The sequence below is a fragment of the Dipodomys ordii genome, unplaced genomic scaffold, assembly GCF_000151885.1.
Source record: "Dipodomys ordii isolate 6190 unplaced genomic scaffold, Dord_2.0 Scaffold42, whole genome shotgun sequence".
Classification (NCBI taxonomy): Eukaryota; Metazoa; Chordata; class Mammalia; order Rodentia; family Heteromyidae; genus Dipodomys; species Dipodomys ordii.
In genome coordinates this window covers 3,820,154-3,837,386 of record NW_012267258.1, presented here as the reverse complement: position 1 = coordinate 3,837,386, position 17,233 = coordinate 3,820,154, and the positions used below count along the sequence as shown (strand labels likewise).

At 43.3% G+C, this 17,233-nt stretch overlaps 1 protein-coding gene across 1 annotated transcript in view; it reads left to right on the top strand.

Moving 5' to 3' along the window:
* Pfkm (phosphofructokinase, muscle) overlaps positions 1–13,693 on the top strand; it is a 31,151-nt gene extending 17,458 nt beyond the window's left edge. The window contains exons 7-23 of the mRNA XM_013018817.1: positions 395–439; positions 864–972; positions 1,106–1,201; positions 1,550–1,642; positions 2,541–2,666; positions 3,735–3,799; positions 4,221–4,284; positions 5,674–5,823; positions 6,256–6,326; positions 6,912–6,999; positions 7,082–7,234; positions 8,482–8,646; positions 10,359–10,420; positions 10,645–10,756; positions 12,613–12,712; positions 12,794–12,899; positions 13,152–13,693. Coding sequence (XP_012874271.1) covers positions 395–439; positions 864–972; positions 1,106–1,201; positions 1,550–1,642; positions 2,541–2,666; positions 3,735–3,799; positions 4,221–4,284; positions 5,674–5,823; positions 6,256–6,326; positions 6,912–6,999; positions 7,082–7,234; positions 8,482–8,646; positions 10,359–10,420; positions 10,645–10,756; positions 12,613–12,712; positions 12,794–12,899; positions 13,152–13,296 — 1,750 coding nt within the window. The 3' untranslated portion in view covers positions 13,297–13,693. The remainder of the gene's footprint in view (positions 1–394; positions 440–863; positions 973–1,105; positions 1,202–1,549; positions 1,643–2,540; positions 2,667–3,734; positions 3,800–4,220; positions 4,285–5,673; positions 5,824–6,255; positions 6,327–6,911; positions 7,000–7,081; positions 7,235–8,481; positions 8,647–10,358; positions 10,421–10,644; positions 10,757–12,612; positions 12,713–12,793; positions 12,900–13,151) is intronic.
* The last annotated feature ends 3,540 nt before the right edge of the window (positions 13,694–17,233 follow it).

The window sequence follows — 17,233 nt, the reverse complement described above, 5'->3', positions numbered from 1 at the left end:
ACTTTTAAGTGTTTAGATATGAGTCATAGACTTTCCTGCCCTGTCTGGCTCCAAACCAGGATCCACAGATCTTAGCTCCCTGATAAGCTAGGATTACAGGTGTGAGCTACCAGTGCTTGGTAGCCCTCCCCTCCTCCCCCCATCCCTCGTGTGACCCATCCTTTTAGGAAATGGAGCCTCCATACTACCACCTCTTAACTACTGTGATTTCTCAGTCCTAGAAAGAAAACTAGTGGATAGGATTTTCTCTAGGTCTTCTTGGTTTCTAAGGAAACCTGTCAAGGGACTAGCCGCATAAATACATTTCCCAGGGGTTGTCTAGATGTTGTCAGCAGATAGAACCTGGTTATGGGGACAAGAGGACCATGTAAAGCTTTCTATCTCTCTCTTGCAGCCACCAGAGGACATTCGTGTTAGAAGTGATGGGTCGCCATTGTGGGTAAGATCCCTGACCTGACCCGTTTATTTATTACATAGACACTGAAATGGTCCTTTCTTCTTCCCAGAATGCCCACAGAGGTTCCTCATACTTTCAGACCTGGAGGTGTACACATTCCAGGCTGTGTCACTTCCGTTCCCAGCCTCTTTTCCACCTTCCTTACTGACCTGCATCTACTTGTGGGTACACACTTAGGCATCCAAACAGTGTAAAAGGATGGACATTCTCTAAGTAGGGAAGCCTCTGGAGCAGGTGAACATGAATCCTAAGTGTTCTTTATGGAAAACATCTCATCATGGAAAACATGCCCATTTACAAGAATGAAATGTCAGATGACCATGCATTTCACCAGCTATGGGGACTTGGAGATGTTTCTGGGTATGGTGAGACTCTTTGTGGAGTATATTTCTGATTCTCCTCTCAGATACCTGGCCCTTGTCACCTCTCTCTCCTGTGGGGCCGACTGGGTTTTTATTCCTGAATGTCCACCAGATGATGACTGGGAGGAACATCTTTGTCGCCGGCTCACTGAGGTACTGGCACTTTATGTTGCCCCTTAAAAAAAAAATCCCTCATCCTACAATCCTGTTCCACTGATGACGTTCCGTCATGATTTCTCATCCTCACCCTATTCCACTGACCACATTCCCTTGTTTTCTTGACCAGACAAGGACCCGCGGCTCCCGTCTCAACATCATCATTGTGGCTGAGGGTGCAATCGACAAGAATGGGAAACCAATCACCTCAGAAGACATCAAGAATGTTAGTATGGATGGGTGAGAAGGTTGAAAGGGGTATTGTTGATCAAATAGCATAAACTGCTTTGTTGAATGGCAATTCCTTTGTACAACTACTGAAAGATAATTTTTAAAAAATTTAGAGTGAGCCACACTAGAGAGGCCTTAACATTGTCACTGCCCTAGCCTGTTCCCTTCATAGTTTCTGAGTCTTCTGACAATATATTTCTTCCTGATGATTCCGTACAGCTGTAGGTCCCTGTCCCCCATTGTCCACCATTGCAAGATAAAAGGCTGGGCCATGTGTGGTTTGCCTCAGCTTCTCCTTCTTTCCTTCCCTTGAGTCTGTGTGTTCTTTTCTTGCTCCTTTCAGCTGGTGGTGAAGCGTCTGGGATATGACACCCGGGTCACAGTTTTGGGGCATGTACAGCGGGGTGGGACACCATCAGCCTTTGACCGGATCCTGGTAAGTCACGGAGCTCAGTGGCTCTCAAACCTTTGAACCCACTAACCCTGCTATCCCAGGGCAAGGCTTACATCATTGATCATGCTGTCTTGCCACTCACCTGTAGACTGTAATGGCCTTTACCCATTCCCATTCACTTGGGAGTTGTCTTCTCTTGCAGAAATGGGCTTCCCTAATACTGAGGACTGATATCCTAGCTCTCTTAACATCAAGAAAATGATTGAGATCTAATCATAAACAGTTTGATTCCTCTTATCCCATTTTTTTTTTTTTTTTGCCAGTTGTGGGGCTTGAACTCAGGGCTTGGGCACTGTCCCTGAGCTTCTTTTGCTTTAGGCTAGCATCTACCACTTGAGCCACAGCACCACTTCTGGCTTTTTCTGTGTATGTGGTACTGAGGAATCAAACCCAGTGCTTCATAAATGCTAGGCAAGCCCTCTGCCTCTAAGCCACATTCCTAGCCCCTCCTCTTATCCCATTTTAATAGAAAGAGAGGCAATCTACTTCCTTGTTTTATTATTAAGAAGGGATTGGTCTCTTTTTCATTTTGATGGTACTGGATTTGAACTCAGAACCTTGCACTTGCTGGGAGGTTATCACTTCAGCTATGTTTCTAGTCCTAAGAAGGAAATACTCTTAAGTCTCAGCAGTCTTATTGATCCTTGTAGTGGACATGTTTCTCTGGAGTCAACAAGAATCCTAAGGTTTTGATGACAAGAGGATAGAGTCATTAAACTTCAGCTGAAATCTGGGTGGGGAGGTAAAGCCCAGTAGGTTCTTGGGTACAATCCTTAAATATGGCTCTCAGCTCTAATTTGGGAAGACTTTGTGTTTCTTGGCTTTATAAGCTGATATTCAGGCCTGATCTCCATTGTTTCCACTCCCTGGGCTCCTGCAGGGCAGCAGGATGGGTGTGGAAGCAGTGATGGCCCTTTTGGAAGGGACCCCAGACACTCCAGCCTGTGTGGTGAGCCTCTCTGGAAACCAGGCTGTGCGCCTCCCCCTCATGGAGTGTGTCCAGGTGGTAAGTACTGGCCCCAGTCCCCTTCTCAACAGTTTCATGCCCAGCCTAGGAGTTGATGGGGCCTGATACGATACCAACTTCTATAGGCAGGATGGCATAGGAAGAGACACCTGGGGGAAAGAACACAGTGGGATGCAATCCCTGTAGTGTAGGAGCTGTAACCTCGCTACTAAGCCTGTTTCTTCAGCTACAAAGCATTCCTAAAGAAGATAGGAAATTCTACGTCCTTTCTAGTAGTGAGACCCAATAATCTCATAATATCCAACCTCTAACTCTCTTACTATGTCTTTATTGGCAGAGAAATACAGTATCACCCCTAATTGTGTTAAAAACGGGAACATTATTCAGTTATGCCTGGGTAGTTTTTGTGTCCACATGATACCCATCTTGGGTCTGTTTCTCTAAACCAACATGGGGTTACTAACACTCACCATAAGGGTTATTTAAAGGACTGGAGAGAAGATGTAAGGATCTGATGCTGAGTGTTCACAAAATGGTGGCATTTGCTTTGGAAGAATAACTTTTCTGATTCTACAAACATTCTAGCTGGCAGCTAGGATGTCAGGCCTGATTGTTGGGGCTGAATGCTTCCATATTGAGGTCTGCTTTTCTCTAAGACTCTGAAGTCCTAACAACTTACCAAATGTGCTTAAAACTGTGTCTCCAAATTTTCAAAAGCTCTTACTCATAGAACAGAAATCTATAGTCAAGCAGCAAATTGTAGAGATCACTGCCTCTTCTGGGTTACCTTTAAGACCTTTCCATTGACTCAGTTATTTGGAGGCTGGGGACCTGGCTATGAGTGGACATAGGTGTGAAGATGCTCTCTTCCATCTGTGAGCATTCTTTTACTCTGCCCAGAATTCTAATAAATAGACTGTTGATTTAGCCCTTTTCTGTTGCTGTTCACTGCTCAGAAAATAACAGAGAAACAAATACACTTACATGAAAGTTTTAGGGGAAAAAGATGGGATGCAGGGTGGGACAGGATCCAGTCCTAAATCCAGAGATGAGCCATCTGACTATGGATGGAGACGGTAAAAAATTGTTGCTGTGCTTCTCCCGCAGACCAAAGATGTAACCAAGGCCATGGATGAGAAGAGATTTGATGAAGCCATGAAGCTAAGAGGCCGGTGAGGAAATTTCCTGAAACTTGCTAGCGATAGAACTTAGAAGCCAGAAGGAAGCCATATGATTTTCATAGCTCATATATGAGCTGCTTTATTGTCTCTGCAACTATTTCTTCCCCAAGAAAGTTAATTGTGAAATGATCAGAAAGTTTAGTTCATCTCAAGGATGCTCTCTTTGGGATGAACCTTTTATACACAGTTATTTCTAGTTGTGGACCTCAGCTAGATCCAGAGTTTCTCTAGCCACAGGGCTATCTCTTGTGCTAAGCACAGGGCCCGGGAGAAGAGTGCTCAGAAAGTGTTGGATGAATGGGTGAACCCTGGGAAACTTCACTCTGAGACTAAACTTCCTGTCAGAACCCTCAGGACTAGTGGCCATAAGGAATGGCCTGAAGACACCCCTGACTCTTTATACTGTTTACAGGAGCTTTATGAACAACTGGGAGGTGTACAAGCTTCTAGCTCACGTCAGACCCCCAGTCTCTAAGGTACTGGTGATTTGCCCACCTTCCTCGATCCTCTCCCTTCCCCAGTCTCTCTTTATTAAGTGTTACGCCTTGCCAATTTCTTTGTCCCTATTGTAATCTTCAGTGCTGAGTCTATGACTCAACTATGTTGACTTTCTCTTAGCCACTCCAGATATCAGCCTTGTGTTTTTGGTGGTTCCTGAGTATTTTTAACTCAAAACTCATACCCACTCAAGACTAGCAAGATAGCATGCAAAGAATAGAGTTTTTATTATGATGATGATAATCATTTTATTGCAATGGCCAGGAGCTAAACCTGCAGTATCTACTGGGTCTGCTGTATTTTCTCTCATCTCATTAAGGCTTACCCTGACCACTTCCTTTGATATGTAAGCTGCCTCATCCTACATCATCCCACTCCCTACCTCTGATGCTTCCTTACCCTCCTATACTATTTACTTTGACCACTTAATGTCTTAAATAATATATTTGTGTGTGGTATTTGCAATGTATTGTCTAGCTTTTCTTGGTAGAATGTAAGTCCCATGAAGTCATGTGTCCCAGGTTTTTAGAACAATGCCTAGGATATAAACAACACTTGGTAAATACTTGCTAAATTAAAAAAAAAAGTTGCCTTTACAGGCCTTATCACATACATTCTGAGAGCTTTTCTTTGGTAATAATCACATCTACTCTTTCTATTGGAGTAGTGGCTCTCTATATTTACTATTTATAGAATTATATGGGTTGTTTATTTATTTATATATTTACATACTGGTCCTGGGGCTTGAACTTAAGGCCTGAACTTAGGGCCTGGACACTTTTCCTGAGCTTTTCTGTTCAAGGCTAACATTCTACCAATGGAGCCACAGATCTACTTCTGCCTTTTTTTTTTTTTTTTTGGTTGTTAATTAGAGATCAAAATCTCATGGACATTTTTATGCCTGGGCTGGTTGCAATCCATGATCCTTAGATCTCAACCTCCTGTATAGCTAGGATTAAAGGCATGAGCCACTGATACCAAGCTCAGAGTTGCTTATTAAACTTAGATTCCTTTCTCTTTCCCTCAGAGGGTACTCAGATCTATGGCAGGGGTCAGGCATATGCTATTAAACAAGTTCCCCAGAGAGTTTGTATTGCATGCAGCCCAAGAATTTGGGGGAATACTGCTCTGGAAGGCTATTATATAGCATGATAGTATCTGGGATTTACAACAGTGGCTTTATTCATTATCTGTGAAAATGAATTTTGTTTCTATAGGATGAGGAAATACGGGTATAGTCACAGGCAGATGTCTTGATTCCAGAGATCCCACAGGAGGGGCTCACAGTTTTGCCTCTCTTGCTGACTCTCCCGCCCCTACCCCTGTGGGGATGGCTGTCCTTTCCTCCCCTGCTTTCTCCTGTACAGGGTGGTTTGCACACAGTGGCCGTGATGAATGTGGGGGCCCCAGCCGCAGGCATGAATGCTGCTGTTCGCTCCACTGTGAGGATTGGCCTTATCCAGGGCAACCGAGTGCTGGTTGTACACGATGGCTTTGAGGGCCTGGCCAAGGGTCAGGTATGTGGACTCAAAGGAGCTAATGGGCAATCTTAGGGAAGATGAGTGTAGCAGAGGTGTCAGATCTGTTGTCCTTGCCTCCTTGTCTCAAAACTACCACCCTTCTCCTGTCCAGAAGTTCAAGAAGATATAAATATTTAATTTTAGCCCAGTAGGAATAGGCAGGAACCACTGGAATTATTTTTTACCAACATCCTCTCATTTGATTCTCCATCCTAAAGCTCAGCATACTTGCCTGGCTTAAGTAGGTGCATCATGCTTTTTATGAGCAACAAAAGTAATAAGTAAGTAAAAGCCAAGATCTAGTAGTGTTCCTCTTCTGACCAAGGGGATCTTGGGATGGAGTCAGAGGTCAAGAGGTGGCATCAGTCCCACACAGGCTTCCTGGTGCTTCAGCCGCAACGCAGAACTGTGTGGCTTTTTTCCTTTCAGATCGAGGAAGCTGGCTGGAGCTATGTTGGGGGATGGACTGGCCAAGGTGGTTCCAAACTTGGCACTAAAAGGTAAGGGGCATTATAGAAGAAATTCCTTCTCTTCATCTCTTCATGCTATCCCTTGAATGTGGGCATTAGTCCATTAAGTGAGGGTCTGCTTCTACCACTCCTGTGATCTGGATCCTAGCCTCAAGCTCATAATGGCTTGTAGGAGTATAGACTCACCCACCACATGTTATTTATAGTCCAAATATGGGGTGAGAGTGTGAGAGAGAGTAGGGGACACAAGTCAAGAAATTATAAACAAACTGAGCACTGGTTGGCTCGCACCTGTAATCCTAACTACTCAAGAGGCTGAAGTCTAAGGATTGAGACTCAAAGCTAGCCCAGGCAGAAAAGTCCATGAAACTCTTTATCTCCAGTTAACCAGCAACACTCCAGAAGTAGAAGGGTTACCTCAAGTGGTAGAGCATCAAACTTGAGAGAAAAAGCTAAGGGAAAGTGTCCTGACTCTCCATACAAACCCCAGTCATGGCTCTAAAAACACATGTGTGTGTGTGTCTGTGTGTCTGTGTGTCTGTGTCTGTGTCTAACATTTCACTTCTTTAATTTTGCTGTTTCTTCCTCAAATTTTCATTTCCGGCTCCTTGCCAGGACTCTACCCAAGAAGAACTTGGAACAGATCAGTGCCAACATAACTAAGTTCAACATTCAAGGCCTTGTCATCATTGGAGGCTTTGAGGTGAGTATCTCCACCATTTCTTCCTCGCTCGCACCCACACTCCCTCTTCCTATGCCAGGTCCTGCCACTCTGTCCTTCTTAGGCATACACAGGGGGCCTGGAGCTTATGGAGGGCAGGAAGCTGTTTGATGAGCTCTGCATCCCATTTGTGGTCATTCCCGCCACCGTCTCCAACAACGTTCCTGGCTCAGATTTCAGCATTGGGGCTGACACGGCACTCAATACCATCTGCACGGTGAGAGTCCACCATTGCTTCCCATCCCTTTTCGCTAGGATTATAATCCCTGGGCAGATCCTGGTCCTGGAAAGTGACCAGGGACCATATTCTTTGGTAGTATACAGGAAGCAATAATTGAAAAATATTTCTTAAAAGTCAGGCATCTATATAGACTTTTGTGTGTGTATGTGTGTGTGCACTCGCATATGTGGGTGTATGTGTGTGTGCATGCCAGAACTGGGGCTTGAACTCAAGGTCTGAATGGAGTTCCTTAGCTTCTTCACTCAAGGCTGGCACTCTGCCACTGAGCCACAGCTCCACTTCTGGATTTTGAGTGGTTAATTGGAGATGAGCATCTCACCAGGACTTTCTTGCACAAGCTGGCTTTGAACCATGATCCTCAAATCTCAGCCTCCTGAGTAGCTAGGATTATAGGTGTGAGCCATCAGCACCCAGCTCCTGGGCTGGCTTTGAACCAGAATCCTCAATCACCTCTACAGTAGCTAGGATTACAGACATGAGCTAACAGTACCTGGCAAAGCTTCATTCATTTTTTTAAAATGCTGGTCTGTCTGATTGAATTAACCCCAAAGCCTTTTTCTGTTTTTTCAACTGCTCAGGAAACTCTTAGATTCCTGATTAGTCCTTTTTATTAGATGAATGTGTGTGTGTGTGTATGTGTGTGTGTGTGTGTGAGAGAGAGAGAGAGAGAGAGAGAGAGTTGGTCTTGAGGCTTGAATTCAAGGCTTTGGTGCTGTCCCTGAACTTTTTCAGTCAAGCTGGCACTCTAAGAACTTGAGCAACAGCTCCACTTCCAGCCTTTTGCTGGTTAATTACAGACAAGAATCTCAAAAGTTTTTTACTTCCTTAAGTGGCTTCAAACTGTAACCTTCAGATCTCAGCCTCCCAAGTAATTAGGATTATAGGATTACAGACAGGGAGCATTACACAGATTTTAATGGTATTCATTCTCCCCATCTACAGATGCATCAGTTACCATATTTTCTCCTGAGGTCATACAGCCTAATTGCCCTACTCTGAGCAACAGTGAGAGCCCACCATTAATGACAGACACAGCTTCCTTTCTAGAAGAGAAGCTCTGTGTGTAGTTGGAGAATGAACCTACCTGAATGCAAAAATCTGAAGAGGTCTAGAGGCCCTGCTGGCCTGGGAAGATATAGCCATAGAGTTAAGTTAATGTCAAGAGCCAAAGTAGGGCCAAGAATCACAATCAGACCCTTGACCCTCTCTTTCTGACTTCGCAGACATGTGACCGCATCAAGCAGTCTGCAGCTGGCACCAAACGTCGGGTGTTTATCATCGAGACTATGGGCGGCTACTGTGGCTATCTGGCCACTATGGCTGGACTGGCAGCTGGGGCTGATGCTGCCTACATTTTTGAGGAGCCCTTCACTATTCGAGATCTGCAGGTAGATGGCCACCTGAACATACTGAATATCTCTTCCTTGTTCCAGTGTGTCCCCCTAACTGTCCCCACAGTGACTAGAGTTCTGGGAAGTAAAGATTGGCCCATGGAGCCCTTTAAAGACTAGGAGGGCTCCTGACAGGCATTGTTCAGTATACTCTCTTAGATATGACTGTATTGTTGGAATACTTTGATGATTTCTGCCATGCCCTTTATGAGCAGTTTCTCATTTTATCTTCACAACAGACATGCGGGAAAAAAAATCTCTATATTGGAGGCAATAAGGGTTTAGAGAGCCTAAAAAAATAACTTTACTAAACTCCTCAGTGAGCAAATGACTTAACTGCTTAAGTGAGTGAATTTTCCACTTCTAGATTCTCTCTTGTTGCTTTAACTCCAGTTTCAAGGGAGACATCTTTACTTCTGTGGTAGGTCTCTGACTCAAATTTCACTGAGAGATTATACAAATCTTTACTTTCCCATGTTCTTCACTGGAAAAGAAGAGAGCTACAGGATAGAGGTTTAGCCACAGGAGAAGGGAACTCCCCAGTCTAGGTTCCTAGCCAGCCCTTTCCAAAAAGCCGGAGGTGGGAGTCTGCCTTTTCACATCCAACTCAAAGCTCAAATGAAAGAACATACTCTCTCCCAATTAATCACTGCTTTTCATGCCATCAGCTCACTTAAAAAACTGAGTTTGTGAGCAGATTCAGCCTTCTGAGGCAAAGGGAACCAGAAACTCATGGGCAGAGAGAGATGAAGGCTGATACCTGATGGCTCCTGCCCTTAGCTCTAATGATCCCTCTTTTATCTCTGCAAGTTTCATCTCAGGCCTTTATGTAAATTCCAGTCTCCACTATACTTTTGTGTGGTGTGTATGCAGGTAGTGGAGCTTGAACTCTGGGCCTGGGTGCTATCTTTATGCTTGAGCCATAGCTCATATCTGGCTTTCTGGTGGTTAACTGAAGGTAAAAGTCTCACAGACTTTCTTGCCTGGACTGGCTTCAATCTGTGATCTTAGATCTCAGCTAGAATAGTAGTTAGGATTACGGGTGTGGCTGGACGCTGTTAGATCACGCCTGTAATACTAGCTACTCAGGAGGCTGAGATCTGAGGATCATGGTTCAAAGCCAGCTCGGGCAGGAAAGACCATGAGACTCTTACCTCCAATAAACCACCAGAAAACCGGAAGTAGCGCTGTGGCTCAGGTGGTAGAGTGCTAGCCTTGAGATGAAGAGCTGAGGGATGGTGCCCAGGCCCCAGAGTTCAAGCCCCACGACTGACAAAAAGAGAAAAAAAGAAAAAGGATTACAGGTGTGGAACCACTGGCACCTGGCTTACACTGTATTTCTTTAAAGAACTTAGGGAAAGCTCAAGCTTGAGATTGCAAGCAACTTTCATCTGTACCTGCTTACCTCTGTTTTTTGGTGTCAGTACTAGGGCTTAAACTTAAGGCCTGCATGCTGCCACTTGGCTTTTTCACTCAAGGCTGGTTTGCTACCACTTGAACCACAGTTCCACTTTGAGCTCTTTGGTAGTTAAGTGGAGGTGAGAGTTTCAGAGACTTTCCCACAGTGCTCAGATCTCAACTTCCTGAGTAGCTAGGATTGCAGTTGTGAACTACCAGAGCCAAGCTCCCCCACCTCTCTTAGTATGGAAGAAGAGAAATGAATGTGTTTGCCCAACCTTTAAGCTTAGGATTTCCTGTTTCATTTTCAGGCAAATGTTGAACATCTGGTGCAAAAGATGAAAACAACTGTGAAAAGGGGCTTGGTGTTAAGGTACTTCATTCATGGTTTGTCCCTAAGTGTATTAAGTTAGGCTTTGTCTTAAGCCATGAAATGGATTGGAGGTTGGGACACCTGAGGAATCTGTAGCTACAAAGGGAGGGAGGCTGCCTATGTCCCCTGAGCCTCGGGAGAAAGTAGCAAATGAAGAAGAGTGTCTCCAAAGGTAGAAGGGAGGATGGGTCAAGAGTCATGAGCTTTTGGTCTCTACCTGGCAGGAATGAGAAGTGCAATGAGAACTACACCACTGACTTCATTTTCAACCTGTACTCTGAGGAGGGGAAGGGCATCTTCGACAGCAGGAAGAATGTGCTTGGCCACATGCAGCAGGTGGGGAAAAACAATAACCAACAACTATTACCAACAACAGCCATGGAGGCTCCCACTGGCCTTCTTCAATCTGTTCAGGCTTAGTGCCACCATGGAGCAAGCTGGAATCATGGACTCAAAATACCTTTTATCCTGAAAATGGCAGAGCTCCTTAACTTTGACATCATTACCATTTGGGAATAGATAGTTATTTGCTGTGAGCAACAGTTCCATGTATTGCAGGGTGACTTAGCAGTATCTCTGGACTCTGCTTACTAGAAGCCAGTAGCACTTCCCCTCACCTCAACGTTGATTTTTTTTTTTTGGTTTGGGTTTTTTAGTTTGTTTTGTGCTAGTACTGAACTCAGGGCCTCATGCTGTTACTTAGCTTTTTTGATCAAAGATAACACTCTACCATTTGAGCCATACCTCTATTTCTGGCTTTTTGCTGGTTAATTGAGGTTAATTGAAGAGTCTCTTGGATTTGTGTGCCTCCAGCTGGTTTTCAAATTGAGATCTCTCAACTTCTTGAATAGCTAGGATTACAAATGTGAGCCCCCAGTGCCCAGCTGGTTTGTGTGTGTGTGTGTGTGTGTGTGTGTGTGTGTGTGTTTAATTCAGTTCTGAGTTTTGAACTCTGGACCTCTGGAGCTCTACCACTTGAGTCACACACTCAGCCCCTTTTGCTTTAGTTTGTCTTTTAGATATGGTCTCAGGCTTTTTTTCTTAGGCCAGCCTTGAACTTCAATCCTCCTACCTCTGCCCCTAAATAGCCTGGAAGACAGACTGGCTTTTACCTTCAATTTTAATTTTTAAAAAGTCTCCAAACAATGCCAGATGTCTCCTGAAGGGGGAAGTCATTTCCAGTTGAGAACTACTGGTTCAGATGAAAACAATTAGATCCAGAGAGGGGAAATAATTTTTTTCAGGGTTAAAGCTAGAATAAGTTTGGTTCAAAGCTTTTCTACCATATCATACTGCCTTTCATGAAGAACCTGTTGAATGACTATGAACGCTTGTTGGTGTTGGGCTCCATCTCCACTATCTGGGGTTTCAAGGGAGAGAACTTTCTACATGGACAGTCCCCACCTGATATAGGCAGGCCTCACGCACAGGTGGTACTAGTTCCCAGCGTCCTAGCTGATGCCTCTGAAGCATCGACCTTTATCTACAAACGAATCCCAAGAGTGTCAGTTTGAGAGAACTTAGCAGCTCCTACAGAAATGGGGTATTACTGGATAAATATGAAGTTCTCTTTCCTGGTTTCTCTTCCTTCCCACTTTCCAACTTATTTTTTAGTTCAGAGAAAATATGTGTGATTGTTATGTGTATATACATATGCATTTGTATATGTGTTACATATGTGCTATATAATCTTATATATTATACATGTTCTGTTATTATATAATATACTGTTGTATATTATAATATATAATAAAATTTACATGTGTTATACATACATATATAGAGAACTATATATAGATATATTGTTCTGAAGTTTTACCAAGAGGAGTTAGACTGAGGTGCAGAAAACATGTCTTCTATGATAGTAACAGACAAAAGTTTCTAGGCTAAAGACAAACCTGGTAGTAATAAGACTGAAATAGGATCTGACAACTGCAGAGTTAAAAAGGAGAGTGTGGAATTAATCATCTCCTTTAACTAATTGCTCTCACGTTTGGCAAATGGCCAGCTCACCTTGGTTCTCCGAACCCTCTCAGTTTAACCTTTCATGTTAAATTTGGGGATTCCTATAAACCTAGGCCTGTTCTTTCCTTTTTTTTTCTTTTTCTGTGTAGCTAGATGTCTCTGCTACTTCACTGAAGTCCTTTCCTGTTTTTTTCCTTAACCTTTTTTATGATTTGCCCTTTTTCCAGGGTGGAAGCCCAACTCCCTTTGACAGGAATTTTGCTACCAAGATGGGAGCTAAGGCTATGAACTGGATGTTTGGGAAAATCAAAGAGAGTTACCGTAATGGTAGGTGGGGTAAGACGGTGTACTCCTTCTGTATAGGCTGGCCATCTGATATAGGAGCTCACTGACCATCCCTTCTTCCAGGGCGGATCTTTGCCAATTCTCCTGACTCAGGCTGTGTTCTGGGGATGCGTAAGAGAGCCTTGGTCTTTCAACCAGTGACTGAGCTGAAGGACCAGACCGACTTTGAGTGAGTAATCTACCATTGACAGCGGTCCTTTCCCTGCTACTTTACTCTCCCCAACCCCTCCGCAATGTGCTCACTGCCTTCAATACTTTTTTTTTAGGAGTAACACCTATTGGCTTTTGCACTTCACATTTGACTCCCATGACCTAAATCCAGTCTTTTTTGCCCACCTTCCTTCTTCCCATGAGGCTTTGGTAGAAATCCAGTGGGATCCTATTATAAGACCACATAATCATCTATCTCATTCTTTTACAGTCACCGAATCCCCAAGGAACAGTGGTGGCTGAAGCTGAGGCCCATCCTCAAAATCCTAGCCAAGTATGAGATCGAATTGGACACCTCAGAGCACGCCCACCTGGAGCACATTTCTCGGAAGCGATCTGGAGAGGCAACTGTCTAGATTTCTTTGGAATGAGAGGAACAGATTACCTGATCATGGTCAGCTCACTGCCTGGTAGATCTAAGGCCATGATTTTTCAGTGTTTTAGCTGTTTTCATTAGGTTTCCTTTTATTCTGTATCTGCCATCATGATCAGCTCTGGCCAGGAACTGGGGGAGGAGACAAAGAGTAGAATCTCCTTCTAAGTAGAATTTACCATTACTTCTACCCCAGCTTCACTTGTCACACAGGCTACGTTCCTCCAAGTGCTATTGCTAGATTTCAGTTACTACCGTTAGAGTTTTCCTAAAAATAAGCTTTATTTATTTCTTTGTGATAACAGAGTCCTAGTTCCTCTACTACTTTTATTACAGTGACAAACTACCATTACACTAATAAAAACCAACTGGTCACTGTGCTTTGGTCCTCCTGTTAACTTTACCAGTCTGATGTGACACTACCTACCATCAGCTCTGAGCACCAGACCTGCCCAGACAGAATCCCTGGGAGAAAACAGCCCACGTGAGCATCATGTGCAATCCTCTCTACCTATTCGATTATTTTTCTTGAGCATCTCTTGGCTAGTGACACAATAGCCCGGAACACAGTATTGACCCTTAGTATTATCCTGTATTAATCCCTCTGGCATTCTTTGCAGCTAAGAGATGTTCCCAGTCTCCCTAAGCATAAAATTGTGTTTCATCTCTTGATTTTACATCCATTACCCAGGGTTGCTTCTTTTCTAGCCATCCAGCACTCTACTCCTCTTAACCCAGTATTCTTTCTTCTCAGCTTTCTACCTATACTATTTCCTGGATGAAAGCTAGATGTCATTGGGCAGAACCTTTGTGGGAAGGCCATATACATTTTGGAAGCCTGGAAAAATAGAGCCTTCCAGTATTGGCCTTGCTTTGGTGGGTTGGTTGGATTATGAGTTTTTGGAATGGTGTCAGGTCTTATTCAACTGCAATTTGTCTTCTATTTCATAACAATGGTTTCATCCTCCTCATTACTCAAGTGCCCATGTAATGCAATTGGTACTGAGATTGGGACTATAGATTACACTCTATGTTGAAAGAGGGTGTCCGGTTTTGTTATTGTTGTTTGGGTTTTTTTTTCTTTTTGTATGTGGGTATGTGAATATGGGGGTGTGGTACTGGGATTTGAATTCAGGGGTCTGCACTTGCTTGGCAAGTATTCCCTTGCTTGAGCCATGCTTCCTGCACTCTTTGCTCTTGCTATTTTTTTAGATAGGGTCTTACATTTTTCCTAGGATGGCCTGGACTGTGATCCCCCTATTTATACTTCGCATTGTAGCTGGGTTGCCAGATATGTACTTCTATACCCAGCCTTTTCTGTTGAGATAGAACCTCATCAACTTAAAAATGTTTTTGTCCTGAACTCACCTAGAACCATGATCCTCTCAATCTTAGCCTCCTGCATAACTGGGATAACAGTAAGGGGCCCTTGGGCTCAGCTGGGTGTCATAAATTTCATGCTAATTAAGATTAGCTTACAATTCACCAGATTGTGGCTCTCAGCACACATGTATGTGCATGTGCACGTGCGCACACACACACAAACACACACACAGAGAACACATACCATTTCCTCCCTTGTGTGATAAAACAGGAAAAAAGTAGAGGTTTTTCTCTAGTAGATTACTTTTGTTGGTTGTCCGAAGTTACTACTGTGATATCCTTAGAGCAGTTCTAAATAGTAACTGAGAAAGTTTGTGGTCAGAGTAAAAAACTAACACCATCAAATGCTCTGAAGTTCTAAGGGGAAAAGAAACCAATAATAAATACAAAATGCTGTTAAGATATTTTCCCTGTTATCACTGAATCCTAAAAATAGTTTTATGACGGGAGTGGTGACAGCTCTCTTCCAAGAGGACACTGGCTCAGGATGATTACGTAGTGTTTCCTAGGTCTTACAATCAAACAAATTTAGGAGTCAAAAATGGTTTATCGCCCATCCCATTTCTTTTTTTGTGCCAGTCCTGAGACTTAAACTCAGGGCCTGCACGCTGTCCCTAAGCTTCTTTTGATCAAAACTAGTCCTCTACCACTTGAGCCACAGCTCAACTTCCAGTTTTTTTGCTGGTTCACTGGAGATAAGAGTTTGATGGACTTTGCCACCTGGGCTGGCTTTGAGTCATGATCCTCAGAGCTCAGCTTCCTAGGTACATTACAGACATGAGCCACCAGCACCTGGTCTATCCTCATTTCTTATGCTTCTTCTTCATCAGGCTGTTTAAATCCTAAAATCCATGAAAGCTATGATAATGAGAAGGAAAAGCTCAAGAAGTCATCTAGAACATTGTAAATGCTACCTGCTATTAATTTATAGATTTTCTTTCCTATCTTGAATTTCCTAGAATTATTTCTTTGAAAAAATGGTGAAGGAGGAAGGGATGAGCATGTGGAAAGTTATTTGCAGAAGAAAAATGTTCCTTGCTAAAGAGTAGACTAGTTTTAAATATTCTAAGAATTTAAAGTGATCTAAGAAAAAAAAGTGAAGACCATTCAAAAATGAAAAATCCTATTAAGTACATGTCATTTCCCTAGAACTCAAAAGATAGGTGAAATTGTGTTCTGTGGAGTGGAAGCGGAATTTACTAGCCATCCACTCTATGAATGATTATGAGTTAAGATACAGAATACTTTTCCCACATGTACAAAATATTTGCCCCTTTTAGAATATAAACAGGCTATATAAGAAGAAAGAGTAGCATGAAAAGCAGTTTATAATGTAGTGTATATCACAAAAGAATCATCTTGGGCGCCATTAAAAATACCAATACCCTGTCTTATTTTAGACTGACTAAATCAGTTTTAGGAGGTGGAACATAGGTCTTAGTATTTAAAAATTTCTCTATGCTGGGCACCAATAGCTCATGCCTATAATACTAGCTACTCAGAGGTTGAGGATCAATTAGAAACCAACTCAGGCAGTAAAATCTGGGTTTTTACTCAAGTAGCCACCAAAATCTGAAGGGAACTTAATAAGCCAAGAAATTCTAAACAATTAGTATTAGGTTTTAAACTAAATTGGTTTGGGGCCTTAGTATGTTGAAAATTTTCCTAGGTACCTGATAGCTAGGATCTCATTCCTGACCACACCTTGGAACATTTGAAGGAACTTAATAGCCCAGTCCTACCCACAAGAAATTCTCAACAATTGGTATTAGGTGAAATCTTGGCACCAATGTTTTTAGTTTCCTTGGTGATTTAATGTGCAGGTAGAGTGTGTGTGCGCACACGTGCGCACACACGCGTGTGCACTTGCCAGTCCTAGGGCTTGCACTCAAGACTTGAATACTGTCCCTGAGCTTAAAGTTGTAAGTCTACCACTTGAGCCATAGCTCCACTTCTGGCTTTTTGGTGATTAATTAGAGATAAGAGCATCATGGACTTTCCTGCCAGGCTTTTTGAGCTGGCTTCAAACCGATTTAGGTGAGGGGGATTCAAGTCCAGGGCCTTATGCCTTAGGTAAGTACTGAGCTGTGGCAATAATTCTAAACTCAGGGTAAGGGTAGATATAAAGGGGAAGCTTTTTTAAACACAGTGCCCAAGCTCTCTAGCACCCTATGCCCACAATCATGATGGGAAAGGTTGGGTTAGAAAGATAGACTGAAGGGCTGGGAAGGTGGCTCAGTGGTAGAGCACTTGCCTTGCATGCATGAGGCTCTGGGTTCAATTCCTCAGCACCACATAAGCAAAAAGAAAAAAAGCCGGAAGTGGCGCTGTGGCTCAAGTGGTAGAGCACTAGCCTTGAGCTGAAGAGCTGAAGGACAGCGCCCAGGCCCAGAATTCAGGCCCCACAACTGGACCCTCCCCCCCCCCAAAAAAAAGAAAGAAAGATAGACTGAAAAACCAGGTAGTAAATAACTTTTCATAAATGGGAGGAGGAGGAAATGCACAAACAGAAATGATCAAACTTGCCTCTAGAACTA